This window comes from Phascolarctos cinereus, unplaced genomic scaffold (assembly GCF_003287225.1).
Source record: "Phascolarctos cinereus isolate Bilbo 61053 unplaced genomic scaffold, phaCin_HiC Scaffold_9;HRSCAF=440, whole genome shotgun sequence".
NCBI lineage: Eukaryota > Metazoa > Chordata > Mammalia > Diprotodontia > Phascolarctidae > Phascolarctos > Phascolarctos cinereus.
In genome coordinates, this window is record NW_027556402.1 from 50,162,975 (window position 1) to 50,186,470 (window position 23,496).

The 23,496-nt window shown below is 39.8% G+C and overlaps 1 protein-coding gene and 1 long non-coding RNA gene across 5 annotated transcripts in view; one reads left to right on the top strand and one right to left on the bottom strand.

Annotated features, from left to right (window-relative positions):
* Nucleotides 1-23,496, top strand: part of EGF (epidermal growth factor) — a 149,123-nt gene that overhangs the window by 101,519 nt on the left and 24,108 nt on the right. For all 4 annotated transcript variants that reach the window (XM_021001372.2, XM_021001370.2, XM_021001371.2 and 1 more), the window contains 6 exons: nucleotides 2,479-2,604; nucleotides 6,473-6,589; nucleotides 7,605-7,730; nucleotides 11,342-11,464; nucleotides 14,405-14,540; nucleotides 19,878-20,042. In XM_021001372.2, the coding sequence (XP_020857031.1) occupies nucleotides 2,479-2,604; nucleotides 6,473-6,589; nucleotides 7,605-7,730; nucleotides 11,342-11,464; nucleotides 14,405-14,540; nucleotides 19,878-20,042 (793 nt within the window). The remainder of the gene's footprint in view (nucleotides 1-2,478; nucleotides 2,605-6,472; nucleotides 6,590-7,604; nucleotides 7,731-11,341; nucleotides 11,465-14,404; nucleotides 14,541-19,877; nucleotides 20,043-23,496) is intronic.
* LOC144455135 (uncharacterized) lies at nucleotides 216-8,680 on the bottom strand. The gene is made up of 4 exons (XR_013483811.1): nucleotides 8,350-8,680; nucleotides 3,538-3,599; nucleotides 2,784-3,057; nucleotides 216-463 (listed from the first exon to the last, which is right to left on the bottom strand). It is a non-coding gene; the product is annotated as an uncharacterized LOC144455135 (long non-coding RNA).

Here is a 23,496-nt window from a genome sequence, read left to right on the forward strand (position 1 = left end):
TTGCTCCAGCCACCGACCACTGATTCTGAAATGTTAGGAACTGGTTATTTACTGTGTCAGTTAATTTCATATTTTGGAGTAATGTTTGGTGACCACTATGTCTATAGCATCTTCCAATTCTTTTCTTGAAGGAAACATCTAAGATATAGAGATAAGCAGCTTTTTAGTAAGCTATAAGTGTTTGGTTTCATTCATTTTTTATCTCCCCCAATTTTAAAACAGATTTTTCCCACCACAGAATTCACCAAGTATCAAAATATATATTAACTGGCTTAGAGGGTCTTGTCACTTTCTTTTTAATTTTTTTGTCACTTTTCTCCAAAGATGTTCTCTACTTCTTCATCTTTCATAACAAATATTGGTCCCTAAGTAGCAATTATCTTCATCTCATGCCTATGCACAATTGCTGCAAACCAAGATGACAGTATATCTGATGACAGTGATGATGATGATGTATTTTCACCTGTTCAACCAAACAACAGGCATTTATTAATCACCAAGTTCCAAGAATTGTGCTAGGCAATAAATATGCAAATAATGTAGCAGACTCTACTTACCAGGAAATGGCATACTAGTTGGGGAGGCAACAAAGACATATGCAGAATAAACATGAAAAAAATGCAAATATGTACAATATTGTTAAATACACATTAGTTTGAGACACAGGGCGTTGGTAGTGGAGAGTGAGGAAATGGATTAGGAAATGGATCAGGAAAAGCTTCAAAAGCCTTTTTGTGTCATAGAACCCCTTTGGCAATCTGGTGAAACCTATGGACCCCTTCTTAGGATATTGTTTTTAAATGCATAAAATAAAACAGAAAGGTTCCAAGGAAATGGATTGTATTGAAATAGTTTAAAAAATTTTTTTAAACACATGTACACAGATTCCTGATAAAGAACTCTGTTGAGGAGAGTGTGTGTGAGCTCTTGAAAGAGAGGGATTCTATGAGATGCAGGTGAGGAGGAAGTACATTCCAGGCATGGGGGACAGTCAATTCAAAAACATAGGGACTGGAGATAAAATGTTATTTATAAGGATTAGAGAGAAAGCCAGTTTGGCAGGAGGGAGACTAATGTGTAATGAGTTTGGAAACATAGGCTTGGCCAACCCAACTGGCAGTGAAAGTCTCTATATTTTACTAGGTTGATTTTCAGAAAGCAGGCATTATTTCTTGCTGGGATTATTCTTGAAGACTTTCCATTTTGTTGTACCTGCATTAGCTTGAAAAACCCAGGGGCACCTTCGTGCCACAATGAAGAATCAGAGCAGAACTTTGTGCCTTGTAAGAAAGCCAAAACCAACCAATGAAACAAACAAAAATGCATCCTGCTTTTCCTGCTGCTTCTGAACTTAGGACCAGATTCTAGAGCTGTTCTCATTAATAAAACAAAAAGTCAGCTTTGGAGTAGACCTGTAAAAATACCCTCAGAAGAAGGGGTTATAAATCCTCAATCCAGAATGCTGGAAGGAAGCTCAGAAGCCATCTGGTCTAACTCCTTCATTGTAAAGTTGAAGAAAGGGAAGTTAAGTGAGCTGACCAAGGTCACACAAGCTGTGAGGTAGAATTTGAACCCAAATCCTCTGGTTTTAGAGTCTGGACTCTTTCTGTCATGCTACCTTGAAAGAATCTACATTTATTCACTCTAACCAAGCCTCTGAGGGATAGGTAAAGAAAACAAAGCAAATATAATAGGCCACTGGAGGAGGGATGTGTTTTTCCATTTCACTATATAAACTTTCTAAAAATCTAATTTTGTGTGTCTTAGTTCACTGATCGATAACTGTGTTGCTCTAAGGAAGATCAGATAATTTATTTTAAAATTTGAATCCTTTAATTTTTTTCAATCCATACTTATCAAGGTAGAAATTGGCATACTGATAAACAGATAACTAAGTCTATCGATGAATTCATCCTTTGTAAAATGCCAGTAATTGAATTTTTAGCCTTTGTCTTAATTGTTGAGTTAGGAAATTTGTGTGGACTTTTCTGGGTGTGGTTCAGCGGTTGGGCATGTGAGAGGGGACTGTGAAGTTCCAGAATAAATCGCATTTTGAGGTGCCTAATTCCCCAATTTTTTAAAAAGGAAATTTAGATTAAAATGAATATTAAGGGCAGTGTTGAAGAAGAAAGGACATAATAGAGCATACTAAAGAATATAAATGCAAATGGAGAGAGATAGTCCCATGTCTTTGTTTTGGTGATGGGTTGTATGTGTTTGTGGAGAACAATTTAGGGTCTGATATTCAATATAAAACTGTGGATATTCATTAGTAGTAGCTGGCTGTATATCCTACTTCATCCTAGCCTATTTCCATTGTGTGTTTGAAAAGACCCCAGAGCTACTGGCCCAGGGCTATTGTCCTGTACTCTGAGCAAGCTCTGAACTTGCAAGCAAAATTCTACTCTAAATACCAATAAGAGAAATGCTTTTCTTGAATAAAAATGATAAAACATTCTACCTACTCTTCTCCAACAGCCAGTAAGATGAATCTAAGCAATGATACAACAGCACTGGAGAATGTGTTGGGAAGAACATTGGAAGATAACAACAGGGTGGAGCAACAGCCCAAACATGGACTAGTAGCTGAAATCATGGTTACAGGTAGGATCAATGAGTTCTTTCTCCTACTTCTGGTCCATATAGATCATTTACTGATGAAGACAGACAATATGGTGATTGGCTGGTAAATGCTAAGAGCATTAGATCTGGAAGCAGAGGATCTGGGTTCAAATTCTTGCTCTGTTACCTACTGCCTGTGTAACCATGGGTAAGTCATTTACCTCTTCTGGGCTTCAGTATCCTTAATATGAACAATTGAGGGAATTAGACCACATGATTTCCAAGGTCCTACGACTGAATTTTCCAACTACGTTAACTTGATCCCCTATTTAAAATGAGGTTGTGTCTGCACGAGGCCAGCGCTCCTGAACTTCTGATTTCAGATTCCTTTCTTCCTCTGACTTTTCTTTCTTTAGAAGGCAGGGCATGAATCGGACTCGTGTACAGCCCATGTGGGAGGTTATGGTCTTGAAAATTCTCCAGGAAGAAATTATGCTGAAAACAAAAGCAAAAAAAAAAGGGTGAAGTCTGGGGTGTAATGATAGTGCCAACCACCCACATCTGAGTTCTCTAGTTTATTCTCTGCCATAATTTTGTTTGTCATCCTCTAATCCTTTGATGAGTGCAGAGAGAGAGACACACACACAGAGAGACAGAGAGAGACAGAGAGAGACAGAACAATACTTGTAGCAGCTAGATGCTAATTGCCAAATAAAAGCTGATGGGATTCACAAGGTATAAACATTGCTAGTCTCCTTTTCCAGATAGCAGAGTAAGCACAGAAATGCTGTGGGACTAGTCTGGTGCTACATATTAAGTTGACCATTGCAAAAACTTAGAATTTTGTTCCATATTCTGCCCTTAGCTTGCTAGACCATTGGGAACCTATCAAAACCATGGTTCTCAAAGAATTTCACTTTAAAGACCACTCCCCAGATTACGAACCAAAATGGGAGTGTGGACTGCCATCCTTACCTGTTGTTGCTTGACTCTGGTAGGAAAAACACGAAAATGAGACCATGGGAAGATTGATGTTGCTTTTGGTAAGGCAGCAATAAAGCCATGTCCATTTAATATTAAAAAAAAAATCAGAGGTAGAAGAAAAGGAAAGGAACAAGCATTTATTAAGCATCTACCATGTACCAGACACTGTGATAATGCTATACAAATATGAATCATAATTTATAAATAAGAATTATAAATTCATAGTAAGAATAGAAGTAGAGACAATATTATATTATAAACACTAATATTACAAAGGCCTAACCCAAAGAGGATCAAGACTGAGAGAATCATTCTATAGAGCTGAAAGTACACTGATTCTGGAGTCACAAGAACTGGGTTCAAATCTTCCCACTGACACTATCTATGGGAACTTAGGTAAGTCACTTAGCTTCCTTGGGTCTCATTTTCCTCATCTGTGAAATGGAGGGGATTGGACTAGAATGTTAAATTTCCCTGGCAGAACCAGATTAAAATATAATTGGGAAATGCTTAAAAAATAAATGAGAATGCAACAGAACACAGATAATGTTCCTTTGTTGTTTTTGAAATCGATATGCTTTCTATTTTGGGCAGCCAGGTGGCGCCACTGTGCATAGGGCTCTGGGCTTGGAATCAGGAATACTCATGTCTGTGAGTTCAAATCCAGCTTCAAACATTTACTAGTTGTGTGACCCTGTGCAAGTCCCTTAACCCTGTTTACTTCAGTTTCCTCATCGATAAAAAGATCTGGAGAAGGAAATGGCAAACTGCTCCAGTATCTTTGCCAAAGAAAACCCCAAATGGGGTGACAAACAGTTGGACCATGACTAAAATGGTTCGACAATAACAACAGCAACGTCAAGCTTTCTGTTTGAGTTTGGCACCACTTGGCTTTGAGGACCTAATTCTCTAAATCTATGTCTAGTTGGGAGGGCAGCAGTATCTCAGGCTCCATTTTGTTTGTATTATCTCAGGGTCTTGAGAACGAGAGAAGAAGGCAGCCAGGTTGTCACAGGTGTAACATATGATGTAAAATCAGGAAAGGTGGTAACTATCAAAAGAGGTGAGAAACAGAATGTCACAAGACTTAATCTCATACATTATGAATAGAACTTGTTAGGAAGTTTGTCTTGACCTCAAACCCCTACTTGACAATTTTCCCCACATCCCTTGCTCCTATTTCTGCCCTCTGGGGTTGAGCTGAATAAAGGTAATTCCTCTTCCACACGAGAGCCCTTCAGATACTTCAAGAAAGTTATGTTCTCCACCCTTCCCCACCGCAAGTCTTTTCTTATCCAGGATAAGATCTTTCACTATACAAGGAATCAGGAGGTGGGTTCTACTGCAGATTTGCTATATAACCTTGGGCAAATTGCTCAACTTTCCTGGGCCTCAGTTTATTTCATGATAATACCCGCTCTGGGCTTCAAAACCCTGCGTCTACTGTTGTATCATCCTGAAACTTCCTCAGTGCCCCAGGCCTCCTTACCCTGGGATGGTCTACCAACCCTGCATCCAGCTCATCCTGGAATATTCCACCCGCCTTCCTTTAGTGAGTTCCTCCTGAAGTCTCCATTTGGTGGATGGGCTCAGGCCAGTCTATCTTCGTTCCTTTCCCATGCCCCCAAACAAGGTATCTTCATTTCTACCCAACCCCCACCCACTTTTCAGCTTTTCTGCTCACCTGATTTTCCATGGGACTCAAAGGCCCTTCACTAGCCTCGCTACTTTCTGGGCATGCTCCAGTTTATCATTGTCCTTTTAAAACCATGGTGCCCAAAACAGAGGGTTGTAGAGTGGAAGGGAACTTAGAAGTCATCTCATCCAGCCTCCTTGTTTTACAAATGTGGAAACTGAGGCTGATGGAGGGTAGATGACTTGCCCAAGGTATTGTAGGCAGTACATGGCAGAGTCAGGATTCAAACTCAACTCCTATGATTCCCAATTCATAATTCTTTCTACTGTATTGCTTCTCAGGGGATCTGTTGTCACAGCCTTTCCACATAGCTGGGCACAGTTAGATTTCCTCTATCAGTTATAGAGGAGATGTTCTAATGCAGCTGGGTTTTATAATCTACCCTTCTGATGGGATATTCCTGTTTCCAAAGTGAATTCACATTTCAGAGAATTATTGCATAAGTGAGTCGTTCAAAAAATACCTCCCTTAGAATGTTGCTGCTGCCTGCTGCTCAAAGCCTTACTCTTGTCTCTGGAGGGAGCTGCATTTCCATGGAGTACTAAATGAGATGATCCCTTTACAGTATTTAGCTTGCATGGTTTGTGATTCTGTAAAATGCCTTGAGGTTTGCAAGTTACTGCATAAATCTCGATAATGAATATGTACAGTGACATTCACATTCTAATTTCCTGTGTCATGGCACATATGATTTCAGTAAATTGAGGATAAGACTTTTATGGTTGGATTTTTTTCTATGTTAGTACACAAACCTACTCATATTTTAAGCCTATTTGCCTTTTATTGGGGTCATAAGAATTATATTGGTTCTGTCCTACTGCCATGCTAGTTGAGGACTGCCAACAGAATGTTGAAACTTTTGAAATCTGAATCCATTTATTCTTGAAAGAATGCCAAGTTATAGTTTAAATTTTCTTTTAAAAATTGCTTTAAAAAGCACACAAATGGACTCACAAAGCTTCTTGGGACACCAGATAGTTTTTTAAGCACCAATTTGATGAATTGCTTGTAAATAAATCAGAAGCACATGCTTTACAATTCCCTTGACCTAGACAAGCTTTCAAAAGTCAGCAAAGTGCTTGTGGAGAAAAGTCCATTTGGGGTTTAGCCCTCCTTAGGACTTGGGCAAGAAGTAGAATCCTGAAATATTTTGTAGGACCTGGAACATGAAAATTCACTTTCTCTTCAAAGACTCAGAAATACTCTGATGGTAGTTTTCTCTGTTTGCAGATGAGGATGGCTGTGCCCCTGTGGATTGTGGTGTGAATGCTCAGTGCACTTCAGAGGGAAAGGATGCCTGGTGTCAGTGCTTGGAAGGATTCACCAGGAATGGAACCGTCTGCTCTGGTAATTATAAAGACTTAAACACATAGAACTAGGAACATTAATAAACCTTTTCTTTAGCTCTCACTGAATTAAAATCCTGCCTTCCCAAAGTCTGCTGGAACCATCAGATCTGAGACATTTTCTTCATTATCAGATGAACAGAATGGAAGAAATAAATTATAGAAAAACATGAGACGTCAAGTATTTTGTCACATTATTCTAAAAGATTATTTTAGAATATGATTACATACAATTAGCTTTAACAAGAAGAAAAGTCAACAATTAGCTTTGGCAACAAAAGAGTAAACACAAACATAATTTAAAAATCATCTTTTCAGGCCCACCAAAAGTATTTATTTTTCAAGAGCTCAGGTAGTTACTGTTAGGCAGTAACTTGTGTTGTATTCATTTCTAGCTTGCATTGGTAACCACAAAACGTATATTGTCATTAGCTGGAAAAGAATCTGTGGAAGGGATTGACATAAGTATAATGAACATAATCTTTAGTACTAAAATGTATTCACCCATATAAACTTCCTGAGAGCAGAAATTAACTTGTTTTTCTTTATGTTATGGGAAGCTAGGTGGCACAGTGGATAGAGTGCCGGGCTTGGAGTCAGGAAGACCAGAGTTAAAATCTGGCCTCAGACACTTACTAGCTGTGTGAACCTGGGCAAGTCACTTAACCCTGTTTGCCTCAGTTTCCTCATCTGTAAGCTGAGCTGAAGAAGGAAACAGTAATCTACTTTAATATCTTGGTCAAGAAAACTCCTACTGGGGCCATGAAAAATCAAATACAACTGAATGACTAAACAACAAAATCTTTATATTACTAGTGCATAAAGTGGGGTGTAATGGATAGAGAAATGACTGTAGAGCTTGGAAAGACCTGTATTCAAGTCCTGAAACTAACTCTATGTCCAAGCTTAGGGATGTTGCTTAGGATTGTGAACTGCCATATTTCCTTCTTTCATACTTTGACCGTTTACTTCAGGGAAGTCTCCACACCTTACCTATTAAACTGTTTTCCTCATAGATATTGATGAATGTGAAATGGATAATGTGCTTTGCCGGCCAGAATCGTCTGAGTGCATCAACACTGAGGGTAGCTATGTCTGCAAGTGTTTGGAAGGCTACAGTGGAGACGGGTTGAACTGTTATGGTAAGGCAGGAGGGGAGTTTATGGAAGAAATAGTAGCATTCAAGAGGATGGCCCTGGTGGGAGGGTGAGCAAAGAAGACAAAATAACGACTCAGGTTGAATGCACCTTAAGATGAAAGAAGTGATCCTGGGTGATGGATTTATGCTGACGTTTCTCAGTTATTGAAAAAAAAAAGGAGATGGGGGTCTGTATGGTGATATACAGTGAATAGTATTCAAAAGGCAGCTGGCCTTCCTCCCTTCTGCTTTTCAGATTCTTTTTCTGAGGTTTGAGTGGCATCAGTGACTTATCAATACACTCTGCCTTAGGCTGTCTGTGGGTTTCTCCCTTTCCCACTGACACTTCATTTGGCAACTGAGCTAGAGGGAAATTTGCTGCTGCTGGAGGTTTATTGGAAATTGTTGTGTGCATATAAATGAGGAAGGGTGGGGCTCTGTGGGAAAGCCTATCTTAGTGTTCTGGCTCAGTTAAATAACTCTGAGGTTCAAGCTGCTGACATTTATGTGTGACTAGAGGACATACAGGCTCAGGAAAAAGCCACTTTTATAACCACTGTCTCTTCTGCCAGAATTTGGGTGTGGCTTGTAGGTTTGTCAGTTCATTTCATGACTTGTCTTACCATTCCACTTGTCACTAGCATTATCCTGCAAGTGAAGACCTGCCCAGAGCCAGCCTTGTCAAAATGAAGTGTGTGGAGCCGTCCATGGGATTTCATTTCCTTCAGTCTCTTAGCTTCTATTTCCTTTTTTTTTTTTTTGTGGAAAAGAGCTGTCCACAGTGAGGTGATACCCACTGATGCAATAATGAGGAACTGTGACATGAACATTGTTCCTATTAAATAGACTGCCATCTTGCAGACATGCTGAGGGAAAGACAAAGAATTATCAGCCCAACCACGAATTTTCCAGCTTAGGTTGGTTTAAATCAGACCCTTATCAGGTTAATTCCCTGGAGACCACAGGCATATATACATACATATATATATATATATAATTATACATATATATATATATATATATATATATATATGTGTGTGTGTGTGTGTGTATTATAAATATATATAAAATGTATTATATATATTACATATATATTATATACATATATATTATATACATATATATATATATATATATATATAAATGCTCTTTTAAGCGTGTATTTGGCGGGCATGTCATGGCTCTAATGAAATAGATCATAGATAATTTAAACAAACTAGGTTTCTATTTAATTTCTTTTGATGAAAAAGAAAAGGATCCTCTCTTGGCTGGTTAAAACTCTCTTAGCTTGAGGTTTCTGCCCGTCCCCAAGCCTTTTACTCAACAGGTTCTTTCCAGTGGTGGCCACACACAATATCAGTGCCCTGTCTTGTAGGACTAACCTCTGATCTCTAAATAAGAGAATAAATTGGCTTGCCCCTCTCTTTTTTTTGGTTGAGATCATAGTTTTAGACCTGGAAGAGATTTTAGAGGCCATCTAGTTCAAACCTACTCGCATTTTGAAGCTTGTGACTCAGTCATACAGTAAAAGCTTTAGTCGGGTGGTATTTGAACCCAAGTCCTTTGATTCCAGAACTAGTGCATTTACCATTTGTATCATGCTGCATCCTCTCAGACTTTTTTTTCTTCTTTTGCCACTAAGAACACAACCACATCTTCTCCCAATGCCTAAACAGATGATCTTTCTCATGAGGAAAGTAAAGCCAGGAGAGAGGAGGAAGTCAGCAAAAGGGGTCAATTTGTGTTATTAGTTGAAGCAAGGACACAGAGGTAACCAATCAGATAATCAGCAAGCATTTCTGAAGGGCTTACTATGTTCCAGGCACAGAGGAAGGCAAAAACATGGGCTCTGCCTTCAAGGAGCTTACAGTCTAGTTGGGAAAGTCAGCAAAATTATACACAAACTATATACAGCATAAATGCGGGAAGGGAATAAATGTTTATGTAGGACCTATTAGGTGTCAGGCACTCAACCGTGGGTAGGGTTATCTCCATTTTACAGTTAAGGTGGTTGTTCAGTTGTTGCAGTCATGTCCTCCTCTTCATTACCCCATTTGGGGTTTTCTTGCTGAAGATACCGGAGTAGTTTGCCATTTCCTTTTCCAGTTCATTTTACAGAAGAGGAAATGGAGGCAGTTTGGCAAACTTCCTTGACTAGCTAGGAAGCGTCTGAGGTCAAATTCAAACTCAGGTCTTCCTGACTCCAGGTCCCGAGCTCTATCCTAGCCATTAGCTGCAGGCAGTATCAGCATATGTGTTTGGAAGGGACGGTATGAATAACTGGGAAAGGTCTTCAGTAGAAGAAAGCATTTGAGCTGAGTCTTGAAGGAAGCCAGGGAAGCCAGGTGGCAGATGTGATGAGGGGGAGCATTCTGAGCCTGTGGGAAAGCCAGTGCAAAGTCAGAGAGGGGAGAAATGAGCAGTTGTGTTCCGGGCAGGGACTGCTTAGAAGGGAAGATTCTAAGAAGGATGTAAAGATGGGGAGGGGCCAGAACATAAAAGACCTTAAGTAGGAACTTTTTTAGTGAAATCTGAATCAGCTCCTAATTTTGGGAGCTAACCTTGGGCTGAAGGATAGAAGCCAGTATGGCCACTTCTCTTCTGTTATTAGAGGGAAAAACTAGGTCAGGAAAAGCAAGATGTGTGAGTACACACAAACACATATTTAAGGTTGGTCAAACTGTTTGATGAAAGGCAATAGCAGTGGTATTGTGGACAGATAGAGTCAGACTTGGAATAACGGAGACTAGGGTTCAAGTCCTGCCTCTGGCACAAACTGGCTAGCTGGCCCTGGGCAAGTCATTAACTTCTTAGCAGGTAATGATTTACATTGATCAAGAGGGTTTCCTCACTGGAAATTTACAAGCCATTGAAATCACAAGTTCAGTCCAAAAATCTTTTGATAAGTAAATTACTTGGAGGCCAGATCTGTAGGCATGATGCCACCTTATATTGGTAGAAGTCAAGCCTAAAACTATAGCTAATTTATTGTTTTTTGTCCTTCATTCTTGAAGAGGATCATGACATCAGGAAGGTGATGCAAGTGAATTGGATTTAAGTGAGGGAGGGCTGTGCAAAGTCACCAGCCTCACTTTTTCCTCTAGAGCCATGGGTCCAGTGGCAGATTATAGATCAGGATGACTGGTGATGGCACCCCCCCCCCAGCTCATTTAGAAACTAATATGAAGGAAGTGATTTAGACGTTTTAGAACAATAAGTAACTACCTAAACTCCTAGAAAGTCAACTACATTACATTTTTATCATTTCTCTTTTTCATCTGTCTGACAGAAAATTTTCATCTTGCCACTTACCTGGTAGGTAGCATAATGTCCAGGGTGCTCTTTGGACTTGAAGCCATTTCAGGCCAGGCGCTCTTGTTTTGAAAGGAAAGGCAGTAAATTCATATGAACTAGTTTGGGTCTCTCACATTCTCGACCTGGGTTTTGTTTTTTTGTAACCTCATTGTGTGTAATGATCAGTTCAATTCTAAAGGAGGGAATAGAATAGAACTCTGTTGATCCCTTCTCAGAATATTACATTTTTCTAACTATGTCTTCCTTTTTCTTTTTCTATATTATCTCTTTTCTTTCCCTTGACATCTGCTTCTCTTGAAGATATTGATGAGTGTGAAACGGGAGTGCACAAATGTGGAGAAAGTGCCATCTGTAAAAATACAGAGGGAGGCTACACATGCATCTGCTCTAATGGTGCACCTGGGTCTGGATCTGTCTGTCCTGGTAAGTCAGTGGGTGGTCCAGAGAAGAGCTGCTACTTAACTCAGAGCAAACCTCGTGAGTGGTATTTCCACTGAAGGTTCCAGGAATTACTCAGCAATGTTCAGCTGCATTCTCCAGCTATTCTGCCTAAGTTGGTGCTAGGCTTGGGAGAATCAAATATTCCAAGTTGCCTTAATTTAATAGTGTCTGGAATGAATCTCTTTTATTACTTTGCAATGCTGCTAATCTCCTGATTTGTAATGTTGATGTCAGAGTCTGCTAGAGTAACTGCCCTCTACAATACCAGGCAGGTCAGGGGAATTCATCTGAGCTCCTAAATATCCTTTATCATGAGAGTTACTTTAATGGATTAAAAGAAATGGTTATTCCTAAACTTTCTTTTTCTTGTTACATGAAAAGGAATATTTCTTTATCTGCATGAGAGCTTCAGTTCCACATTATTTTTTCTTCCTTCCTTGCTGCTGGAAAATATTCAACCTTGGCTTTTTTTGTCTTTTCCCCCTAAAATAGCATTGTCATTCATTCATCCATCCATCCATCCATTCATCCATTCATGCATCCATTCATCCATCCATTCATCCATCCATCCACTCACTTATTCATTTCACAAGCATTTATTAAGACCACATCATATGCCAGGCACATTGATACATTCTGGGGATACAAAGACAAAACCAAAACAGGTCTTGCCCTCAAGGAACTTACATTCTTTTGAAAACAACATGTACATCTACACAGGACGTTAAATAGGAAACACACAAAGTAGAGTTACAAAGCAATTAGCAAGTAGTTGTTTTTTTTTTTTTTTGAGGAGGGCAGTGGGGGAAGAATTAAGATAGGCCTCCTGCAGGAGCTTGCATTTGAGCTGAACTTTGAAGGAAAATATCTCCAGAAACAGGAAACCTTTGATGGATCACACTTTATGTCCAAGAAACTCTGGACTCCATCTAGGGTGGTTCTTGAGTCCCTGCTTGCCTTGATCATTTAGCTGCTAACTAGCAGCTTCCCAGGGTAGCTGTGTAAGCAGACAAGCTCTTGCAGAAAAAAAAAAATTTGTGAATTTGCTTCACTGCAGTTCTGTTTCTCACACCTCACCATCTCATATAATCTCCTCTCCTTAGAGGTGATGAAAAGGTGTTGGCATTTCTAGCCACCTTGCAGAAATCTCCGCAAGATCCTCCCGAATTCCTTTCAACGTTGTGCTCTGATGCTTTTCCTTCTAAGAAGAATGAAGCTTGTAATAAAATGAATTCATCAACCTATCATTCCCTCATTATCCCAATGTTTCCTTTCTGTCAAAGCTGTTGCTGTTCTACTTTTAAGGATTCTTTTTTTTGGGGGGGGATCCCATTTTTGCATTATTAGCTCTATTCACGGACATGTCCCCCCCTCAGCTTTCCACCCTCTTTTGACGTCCAAGGGAGGGTAGTAGAGTGTGGGGTGTTGGGAGCGATGGCCCTCATCTCCCAGGCTCTGGGTTAGCTGTGAGGAGGGACGCTGAGGGCAGAGATCCCATACTTTTAAGGATTCTTGAGTAGTCTAAGTAGTTCTAAGAAGAAAGTTGGATGTGGGGGAAGGCAAGGATTTTCAGGAAACTGTGAGACAGCATGATGCAGTGGAAAGAGGGTGAGATGTGGATCCAGAGGACTTGGGTTTGAGCCCTTACTCTTTCCCTTTTTGATGTGGAGCAAGTTAGCCAGTCAATAAGCATTTATCTAATGCCTAATCTGTGCCGGGCACTGTGATAAGAACTGGGAATACTCAGAAATACAAAAGTCCCTGTTCTCAAGGCACTTACATCCTAATTAGGAAGACAGCATGCAAACAACTATGGAAAAACAAGCTAAATACAAGATAAATTGGAGATAATCAACAGAAGGAAATCACTGGAATTAAAGGGGATCAGAAAAGGCTTTCTGTAGAAGGTGGGATTTTAGCTGGGGCTTGAAGAAAGTCAGAGAAGCTAAGAAAAGGAGATGAGGAGGGAAAGCATTCTGGGAATGGGGGACAGCCAGTGAAAATGCCAGGGGTCTGGAGATGTAGTATCATGTATGAGGAATACAAAAAGAGGCTATGTCGCTGGATCTCAGATTATATGGGGAAGGAGCTTGTTACTTTAGCTTGTCGGCCTCGATTTCCTATGAAATGGTGGGCACTAAATCTCCAATCCTATTGTAAAAGCTCTTAGCACAGTGCCTGGCACATAGTATGCATAGTATTTCCCTCCTATTACAGTGTTGACCAGAAGCATTTCAATGACTTTTTCAAAGAATTTATTTTCCCTAGCTTGTATGAATACAGCAACTATAGTTCTTGGATCAAATACTCATTGGATGTTCATTAAGCCAGGAACAAATACCAGTTTTGAGTGAGCCTTTTGAAGTTAGCTCTCATCAGACATTAGTTAAGTGTTGTTTATTAAGTAGATCTTTCTTTTTAATCATGGAAGTCAAAGGACCTGGTTTCAAAATCCACATCTGCTCTTTGCTAGCTGTGTGACCTTGGACAAGTAATTTTAGGCTCTTTGGGTTTTAGTTTCCTCATCTCTATAATGAGAGGGGTCAACTAGATTATCTCAAAGGTGCCTTTCAACTCTAAATCCTGGGATTCTTTGATTTCAATGAAATGAAATTAACATGCCGCTTTGGGAGCTGTCATCCCACTCTTATCTGCCTGTAGAATGCTCTAGGCCAAATAAAAGAGAAAGTGAAGAAAGGCAATGCAGGTCTAAGTAAATCGTGATTGACATTAACTTTAGTAGCTGAAGGGTAAGGTTGGGTGGACAAGTGAAACTGTCATCACTGTTAATATTTCCACTGATGTGAAAAAGAAATCATGAACTGTTTATGTAAATTAGATACGTATAATTGTGCCAAGAATGACTGAATCATTTTTGAAAATATCAAGGTTTAAAGATGTTTTTGAAACATTGTCTTACAGAATCTTTTCAGCCTGGGGATGACACTTCCTCTCTCATTAGAAGCAGGAATTCAGAGTGTCCACCACCATATGACTCATACTGCCTCCACGGAGGAGTGTGCATTTATGTTTCAGAGCTAGAAAACTATGCATGCAAGTGAGTATGAGCCTCTGTTAATTGTATCTTTCCAAGGCAGCACGTACTCAGTACTGAAGCAATATATCCTCTAGGGAGTTTAAAAAGCATTCTAGCTGTCTCCAGGAGATCGGCTGCTGTTTGAACTGAAGAAGTCTCCATTGAGATTAATGTGTCCAGTCCAAGAAGTCTGTGCTTTTCTTCAGATAATAGGCTATCAGCAGATCTCAGACTCCTTGCTCAGATTTGGGACCTTGGCTTCACAGGGGAGTTTCTCAATACTGTGACATTTCTTCCAGAAATGTGAGAAAGAGCAACCAATGGGTATTTCTAGTTTTCCAAGAGTGGTGTACAACTTCATGACTGGGTTGTTTTGCTTTCAACCCCAATATTGAAAGGTTCATCCTCCCTCTTCCCAATAGGTATTATTTAGATTTTCAAAGCTGGGAATAGTTACTGGTCTTACTCCTGCTCCATCTCTGATCCCTCCCCCTTCCCCAAGAAGATTTCAATCCAGCTGTGCCTACAGAAATGTGTTGTCATTCAGAATCAAGCAAGTGTGAACATGAATGTTGGGTTCAAGGAAATGCTGGCAACTTAGCAAGCATGCCAATTGCATTCACTTTTGAAAAACTATCCCTTAGTATCTTTACATATTTATTTTGGAATAAAAATCTAGCTGTGGGCCAGATTTGATTTCAACTAACTGCCTGCTTTCAAGGTGCACAGGAGACAGGCAAGAGGGCAGAGAGAGCTCAGTTTGGGCCATGGGCTCCATTGGGTCTCTGTTTTTTCATTTGTAAGTGATGATAGCATCAACCTCACAGTGTGGTTCTGAGGAAAACACGTTAGGAATACTTAACTACTATATACATGTGAGCTACTGTTATTATTTTTAGCTGGACTTATTGATAGCTTTGATATTGCGTGTATAAAAGTGCTTTGAAAGCCTTAAAACCCAATTGAATGTCTTTGGGTCTTTGATATGCTCATGGATCTGAGATCTCATCTATGTGGTTACTCTCTCTCCTGGTACGAATTGCTACCCATCCATGCTTTCTCATCCTGGGCAACTTTTGTTTGTACAGGGGTGTGGAACCTCTGGCTTTGAGGCCACATGAGCCCTTCTAGGGAGCAGCCTTTTGACTGAGTCCAAGTTTTACAGAATAAATCCTTTTATTAAAGGGATTTGTTCTGTGAAGTTTGGATTCAGTCAAAGGGCAGTACTTAAGGACCTAGAGGGCCACGTGGGACCTCGAGGCTGCAGGTTCTCCATCCCTAGTCTATACCATCCCATGGATCTTCCACAGGGGGATCTGCCTAGCATGTTGGGGCTTTTCTCTAGATCCATAATTCTCAACCTTTGCAACTTTCCAAAGAGCTTTTGTTTCTGTGCATCATGGCTATCTGTATTCACATTATTGGAAATTGAAACATCCTAGTATTATTATGAAAATGGTTTTAACCCTTAGAGGACCCTGGATCACCCTATTTTAGAATCACTGCTCTAAATATATTACAAATATAGAATGGAGGGAGCTTGATGGTACAATGCTGGACCTAGAATCAGAAAGACCTGAGTTCAAATTCAGCCTCAGATGTTTACTAGCTGTGTGACATTGACTAAGTCAATTCACCTCAGTCTGCCTCAGTTTCCTCATCTGTAAAATGGAGATAATACTAGCATCTACCTCCCAGTGTTGTTGTGAAGGTCAAATGAGATATTTGTAAAGTGCTTTCCAAACCTGAAAATGTTATGTAAATTCTAGCTATCATATTTATTCTAAAATTATTATGATAATTATTATATTGATATTATTTGAAAAGTGTTTTTGTTTGAATACAGGAGAGCATTCATTTGTTATTCTTCCCTCTAGCTATATGATTGGCTCACTTCCCTTTTCAGTTTCCCTGTCAATATCAGTCTAAAGATCAATCACGTATAAATATCAAGTCAATTAACCTTTGTTTACCTCAGTTTCCTTATCCCTAAAATGGGAATAATAATAGCACCTACTTCCTTGGGTTATTGTGAGGATCATATGGGATTAAAAATTGTAAAGCATGTGCCTGACATTATATAAATGTTAGCTTTTATTATTATTATTAATATCATCATCATCATCATTATTATCATCTCTGTCAAAGAAGAGGAAATGCCCCTGAATATTTGATCTTTACAAAGATAGGTCCTGAAGTTCGTAAGGTGATATTATTATTATTTTATGTTAACTGGCAATGAATAGTCTCATCCAGACCCCGCTATTAGTGAGGTTATTTTTACAAATCTTCTGAAACTACGTGAATGCTCTTGAATTTCACATAATAGGAATCTAACAATAATAATGTTCAATTCTCATGCATGTTGTTGGAGGTGAATGACTAATGTGAATGCTGTTTCTCATGTTGATATTTATACTTATGTCATTTTCTTTGAAATGAGCCCAAGACATAATTAAAATCACTACCAAGGCTTTGAATACTACTAGGCAAAGCCTCATTAAGGCCTTTTTCAGGATAAAACCTTTGGGATAACTGCTGCCTGAAATGGATTCTGAGAGCCCAAAACAGTTCCATTGTATACTCCTGGGACATTCTCAGAGCCTCTTAAATCTGTATGGAGAACCAGAAGTGTGATCTAATGGCAGACAGTATCTTCTTATTGGCTGCCAAGCAATATATGGGAAGCAACAGTACTCACAGAGTAGGACCCAAAGAAAGAATTGAACTTTCCAACAGTCATCTCTGTTCTTCCCCTTCTTGTTCTCATAGGAGGGAAGGATGGGGAGGTCTCCATGAAAAGGATTTCACGGCCCCTTTGCACACATCGGTCAGGTTTTCCCTCATTTGCATGGCCAATCAGAGAATTTTTAAGCTTGAAGGAGCTTTAGTTATCTGTCTAACCTTCTGGGGTTAGACCTGAGTCCCAGAGAGGTTCAAATGACTTGCTCAAAAGTTACACAGCTAAATTAACTACCCAGCTAGTTAGTTTTAGTGTTAGAACTAAAACAGAGATCTCTCAATTCCTGATCCAGTGTTTTTCCCATGATAACATGGTGCCTCTTCCCATATGCCTGGTGTAGGTGAACACTGAGCTTGATATCAGCTCGGCTTCATCAGCTGGTCTGACCAAGATCAGACAGGAATTTTGAGGAGCCAAGTAGAAGAATTCTGGAGGAACTTGGATTTCATTGGTGTGGAACACATTTGGAGTAACTTTTTTCTCTGTCATCGTTCTTGAATTTCTTTCTGATTGATATTAGTGGCCCAGGGTCTACCTGAAGTGAATACTCTTAAATGTGAAGGTAACTAACTTAGCTCTGTAACTTTCAGGCAAATCATTCAAACCTCTCTGGGCCCTAATGTAATTAGATAGATTATAATTATGTAAATTCTCTAGGGATAGGGACTGTTTCACTGTTGTTTATGTATCTCTAGTGCCCAGTACAATAGTTGGCCTGTTTTAGGTTATTGATAAACACCCATTGATTGACAATGTTCAGTTATTTCATAGAACACCATTAGCCTGATCCTGAATGTACAGTTATCCTTCTGAGTCCCGAGATGGGGGGAGGGTTAGGGGTGTGGTGCCCCCCTCCCCATCTGGAAAATCTGCTTAAAACTTTTTGGCCCTCCCTCCCTTCATCAGAGAAGAAGTCTGACTTATTACAATATTAAAGGAAATATGTTGATATTATACAATACTATGCACATATTTATGCATTTCTGAGTTTCTAAACTTTTTCTGTGTCAACTGCTGGCCTTTGTGTGTTGTCTGTGGCTTCTGCAAAACTGCCAATGTTCCCATTTGATTTCTTACACTGACCTACAATATACTGAAATGGCAACGGGGAAAGGTCTTGATGTGGAAGGGATAAACTGTATGTTCATGTATGGGAAAGGGTGACAGAGAGCTTTTGTCCAGTAGATGGCACCATTGTGTCATTAATGACATTTAAGCACAAAGGAAGAAATTGTACAATATTTTGGTAATACATCCTGCAAATGAAAATGCTCAGTGTAGCTGCGTATGTCTATGTGTGTGTGAGAGGGGGTGGGGGGAGAGCAAGAGAGAGAGGAAAAGAGAGAGAGAGAGGAGAGAGAGAGAGAGAGAGAGAGAGAGAGAGAGAGAGAGAGAGAGAGAGAGAAGAGATGTCTTTTTCTGCACTAATTTCTCATTGGGGGCTTTGTCAGTCAGTCAATATGTTTTTATTTTGTACCTACTTTTGGGAGGTCCTGTGCTAACCACTAGGGTTACAAAGAAAAGCAAAAACACAATCCCTGACCTCAAGGAGCTTATATTCTAACCAGGAAGACAACATGCTTACAACTATGCATTTTGTTTGCAATGTATCTTGTATGCCACATACTCCACACACAACACACACACACACACACACACACACACACACACACACACACACCACGCACAAACACCCCGAGGCACATACATGGTAAACAGGAAATAATCTCAAAAGGAAAGCACTAGCAGTAAGGACGACTGGTAAAGGCTTGTAGAAAGTCAATTTGAACTGAGTCTTGAAGGATGCTGGGTGAGGAAGGGGGTTTGGATAAGGAAAGGAAGAAAAATTTATTAAGCACCTATTATATAGGCTACAGATATGATCTCATTTGATCTCCACAACAGCTCTAGGAGTTTTTTATTTTTATCATTGTCATGTCCGATTCTTTGTGACCCCATTTGGGTATTATTTCCCCCTACTTTACAGTTGAGGAAAGTGAGGCAAGCAGAGGTTACATGGTCAGATCCAAGATTGGGTCTTCGTAACTCCAGGCCTAGCACTCTGTGCCTTGTAGCTACCATTTTAACAAGGTATTCTCCATACTCCACACCATTGTCATTATTCAGAGGCCCCACATGTTCTTTTATTCCTCAACCCACAGATGGGTTTGGGGAGGGGGATTCCTCTGCAGTTCTTCCTCTTTCATTGACCTGATTGGATCTGCTATTTCTCAGGCTGCAGGTAATGTGGGCTGGTTTTTATGTGGCTTTTCAGGATTTTAGATTAACAGAACCTGATCCTTAATCAATGCCTTCTAGAGGTGGAAGGCAAGTAATTCACTGTCAATCCCAGGGCAAACAGACAAAACCAAAAAGCCCTCACTGGGTTAGCCTGTAAATCTCAATGACCTTCTCTGATCCATGATGGATTTCTAAGATGACTTCAGAAAGGCGGGGAGTTGGAAACACGGAGGCTGGGGGTTGGATTCTGACCAGATATTGCTCCTAGATGCCGGGATATGGATGGTCAGGAAGTAAGCTGAGGGTGGAAGAGGGGGATAGCAAGAAGTGCCCTGGGGAACTGTTATTTTTCTGGGCTTGTGTGTGTGTTACAGATGCGTGGCTGGCTATGTAGGAGAGCGCTGTCAGCACAGTGACCTGGAATGGTGGGAGATGCGGCACGTGACGATGACAAAACAGCAGAATATCACCGTGGCTGTCTGCGTGGTTGTGCTGGTTCTGCTGCTCCTCCTGGCCTTGGGGGTCACTTACCATTTCAGGTGAAACTTTTGTTCTATCCGAAATTCAGAACAAACACTTTATCTCCTCTTCTAACCAAAGGCAAACCACCTATGCTCAATTGAGAGGCCATGAGAAGCAAAATTAGCTTTTTAAAAACAAAACTTACTAGTTGTGTGACCCTGGGCAAGTCACTTAACCCCACTTGCCTCAGTTTCCTTATCTGTAAAATGAGCTGGAGAAGGTAATTGCAAACCGCTTCAGTATCTCTGCCAAAAAAGCCCCAGATGGAGTTTCAGAGAGTTGGACATGACTGAACAACAACACTGCAGTGTATAGTTTTAGAGCATTACTTAGACGAGCACTGAGAGGCTGTGACTTGCCCAGGTCACACAATGAGTAAGTATCAGAGACTCAGCTGTGGTCTTCCTGATTTATAGCCCAACTCTTTATCTACTACTAGGCTATACTGCATTCCTCTCTTCTTCTTCTTCTTCTTCTTCTTCTTCTTCTTCTTCTTCTTCTTCTTCTTCTTCTTCTTCTTCTTCTTCTTCTTCTTCTTCCGTAAGGCAATCGGGGTCAAGTGACTTGCCCAGGGTCCATAGCTGGTAAATGTCTGAGACCAAATTTGAACTCACGTCCTCCTGACTCCAGGGTCATAGCTCTCTCCAATATGCCACCTACCTGCCCCTTAAAATTATTCTTTAAGAACCCTTCCTGCTGACTTAATACACTTGGCCTCCAATCTCTGGGAACTTACATTCAAAGACAAAGCTAAATGCAAACTCTTTTGCATAGGTTTTAAAAAAACCATTGCATGAGTATAGAATGGGAATGACATGAGGTCCTATAAGTTCATTAAATAGATCACTCTAAATGAAGGTAATTAGGATAATTAGGAGATTTAAATCCATGCCATAGAAGAATGGATTAAAGGAGCTGGGAAAGTTAGCCTGGAGAAAGAAAGATTTAGAAGAGAGGCAGGGCTGCGTTGGCAAATGTTTAACAACTTTTTTAAAAAAAGGTTATTCATGATATGCTTTTAAGTTCACTCTGCATCATTAACATTTTCTCCATCACCTCAACAAAACAATAAGTCAAGCCCTGATTTGTAGCATTTGCAAATTTCTTAGGTGAGAATGTTAACACTGAAAATTTAGCAATCAGCTTGAACCTAGGAGGTGGCTCTAGCTCCCCAGTGGAGTGAGTTGATAATTTATCAAGTATTTGAAGGATTACTGTGTGGAAGAAAAGAAAAGTCTAAACTTGTTTTGCTAGAACCACAGTGGGGAAGCTTCTGTAGACCTGTCTACACTTAGAATGTGTAGGGCAGAATCTGGTGGCTACTTCTTCATAGACAATCACTCCCAATGGGGCCAGTAGGTATAGCTAGGGCGGTGACATCCTGAGGGGTAGAATGGATATCCAGATGTTATTGGGTATCAACATCTCCTTTTCTTAGTCTGATGTTCAGTTGACTTTCTTAGAAGGAATATTGAACAACTGAGACATTCATGACCCTTGGTGGTCAGAAAGAAAATAGATTATTTGCTATTGTCTTTGTAATAGCTGCCTCTTACTTTCCATCTACTCCTCTCAAAAAAAAAAGTTGGAGAAATTTCAGTCCATGGGCTTCTTGGTGTAATTAAGTTAGTCAGGGACTTTTCTTATTTAATGGGTGAAAGTATATTAAGCTATGGTCACGGTGCCACTACATTTCTCATGTTCTATTGACTATTTCAGAGCTCTGGATTTAAAGCTAATTGCAAATCAGTCTGTTTTCTTGACTTGGGATTTGAAAGCTAAAGCGGTTGAATGATGTATATAGGATAAATATACAAATAAAGACTTCTTCAGCTGCCCTCACACATTGTGGACTTGTCCTACCCTATTCCCAAAGGCACAAGTAGAGAGGGGACTGTTTAAGTAAAAGGTTAGCGGGCATATTTTTTCTTTTCTTTTTGTGAAATCTGTCTCTATCTCGGTTTCTTTGTCTCTGTCTTTCTGTCTCTCTTTCTCTTTCTTTCTGTCTTTCAATAAGGGTCATTCTGAACTGATTTTCTGTACTTTATCTAAAGGTTCTCTTCAGTATAATTGCTCACCTCAACAACAAAATTTTCATTTATGGGTTTGCATGGATTTGTACCACAGCCCTGGCTGCATCATTCATGTAAAACTAAAACTAGTGATTTAAACTGCTCCTCCCCTCCCCCAACACCCTTCCTCCACCACCACTGAAGCGCCAAGACGAGCATTGACCTTGAAACTGCATTGTTTTTATTTTGCACGTGTGAATCCACAGGACTAATAGGGTCCTGCATCGTGAATCTAAAGCTGGAAGCTACCTTAAAAGTCACCTAGCTGAATCCCTTCATTTTACAGATAGGTAAACTGAGACCTGGGAACCCAGAGTGACTAGTCTAAGGTCATAGAGGTATTAATTATCAGAGGAAGGATTTGAACCTAGGTTTTTGATTTCAGAAAACATGGCTTTTCCTATAGTACTATATGAATTCATTTTCTTACTTTAAAAAAATTTATTTAATATCTTTTATTTTTACATCACCTATGTTTCCCAATATATGTCTCTTCTCTCCACCTTCTAGACATTAATTCTTTATAACAAAGGATAAAAAAAAGAAATGGGGCAGCTAGTTGGCACAGTGAATAGAATACTGGGCCTGGAGTCAGGAAGATTCATTTTCCTGAATTCAAATCTGGCCTCAGACACTTGCTAGCTGGGTGACCCTGAGCAAATCACTTAACCTTGTTTGCCTCAGTTTCCTCATCTGCAAAGTGAGCTGGGGAAAGAAATGGCAAACCACTCTAATATCTTCACCAAGAAAACCCCAAATGGAGTCATAAAGAGTCAGACACAATTCAACAACAACAACAACAACAACAATAGTCCAGCAAAACTAACCAATACACTAACCACAACTGATAGTGTTCTATGTCCATAACCCTATACCTCTGCAAATAGGGAAGAAGCTCCGTTTTCATATTTTTTCCTTGGGGATCAAGGTAGGTAATTATGATTCTATTTCTATTATTTTATTGTTCTTGGTCTTTCCTTTTGCATTGTTGTAGTTATTGGTTTTGATTTATTCCTAGTTTTGATTACTTCACTTTGCATCTGTTCACATTATTCTTCCCATACTTCTTTGCCTTCATTATTTCTTACAGCACAATAATATTCTATTATATTCATGTACCACAGTTGGTTTAGCCACTCCCCAGTTGAAGGATATGCTACATCATTTTCTTTGGAATGAGAGTTCCTGAGGGCAGGGACCCTGTTTTTTCAGTCCTTTGTTTCATCAGTGCTTAGCACAGTTCTTGGCATACAGTAAGAACTTAATAAATGCCTTTAAATAAATAACTAAATTTTACTGTCTTTGACTCTTTGCTAACACAAAAGGTATTGCTATAAATATTTTAGAGCCTTTCAAAAAAATCATTGACCTACTTGGAGTATGTGCCTGGCAGTAGGAT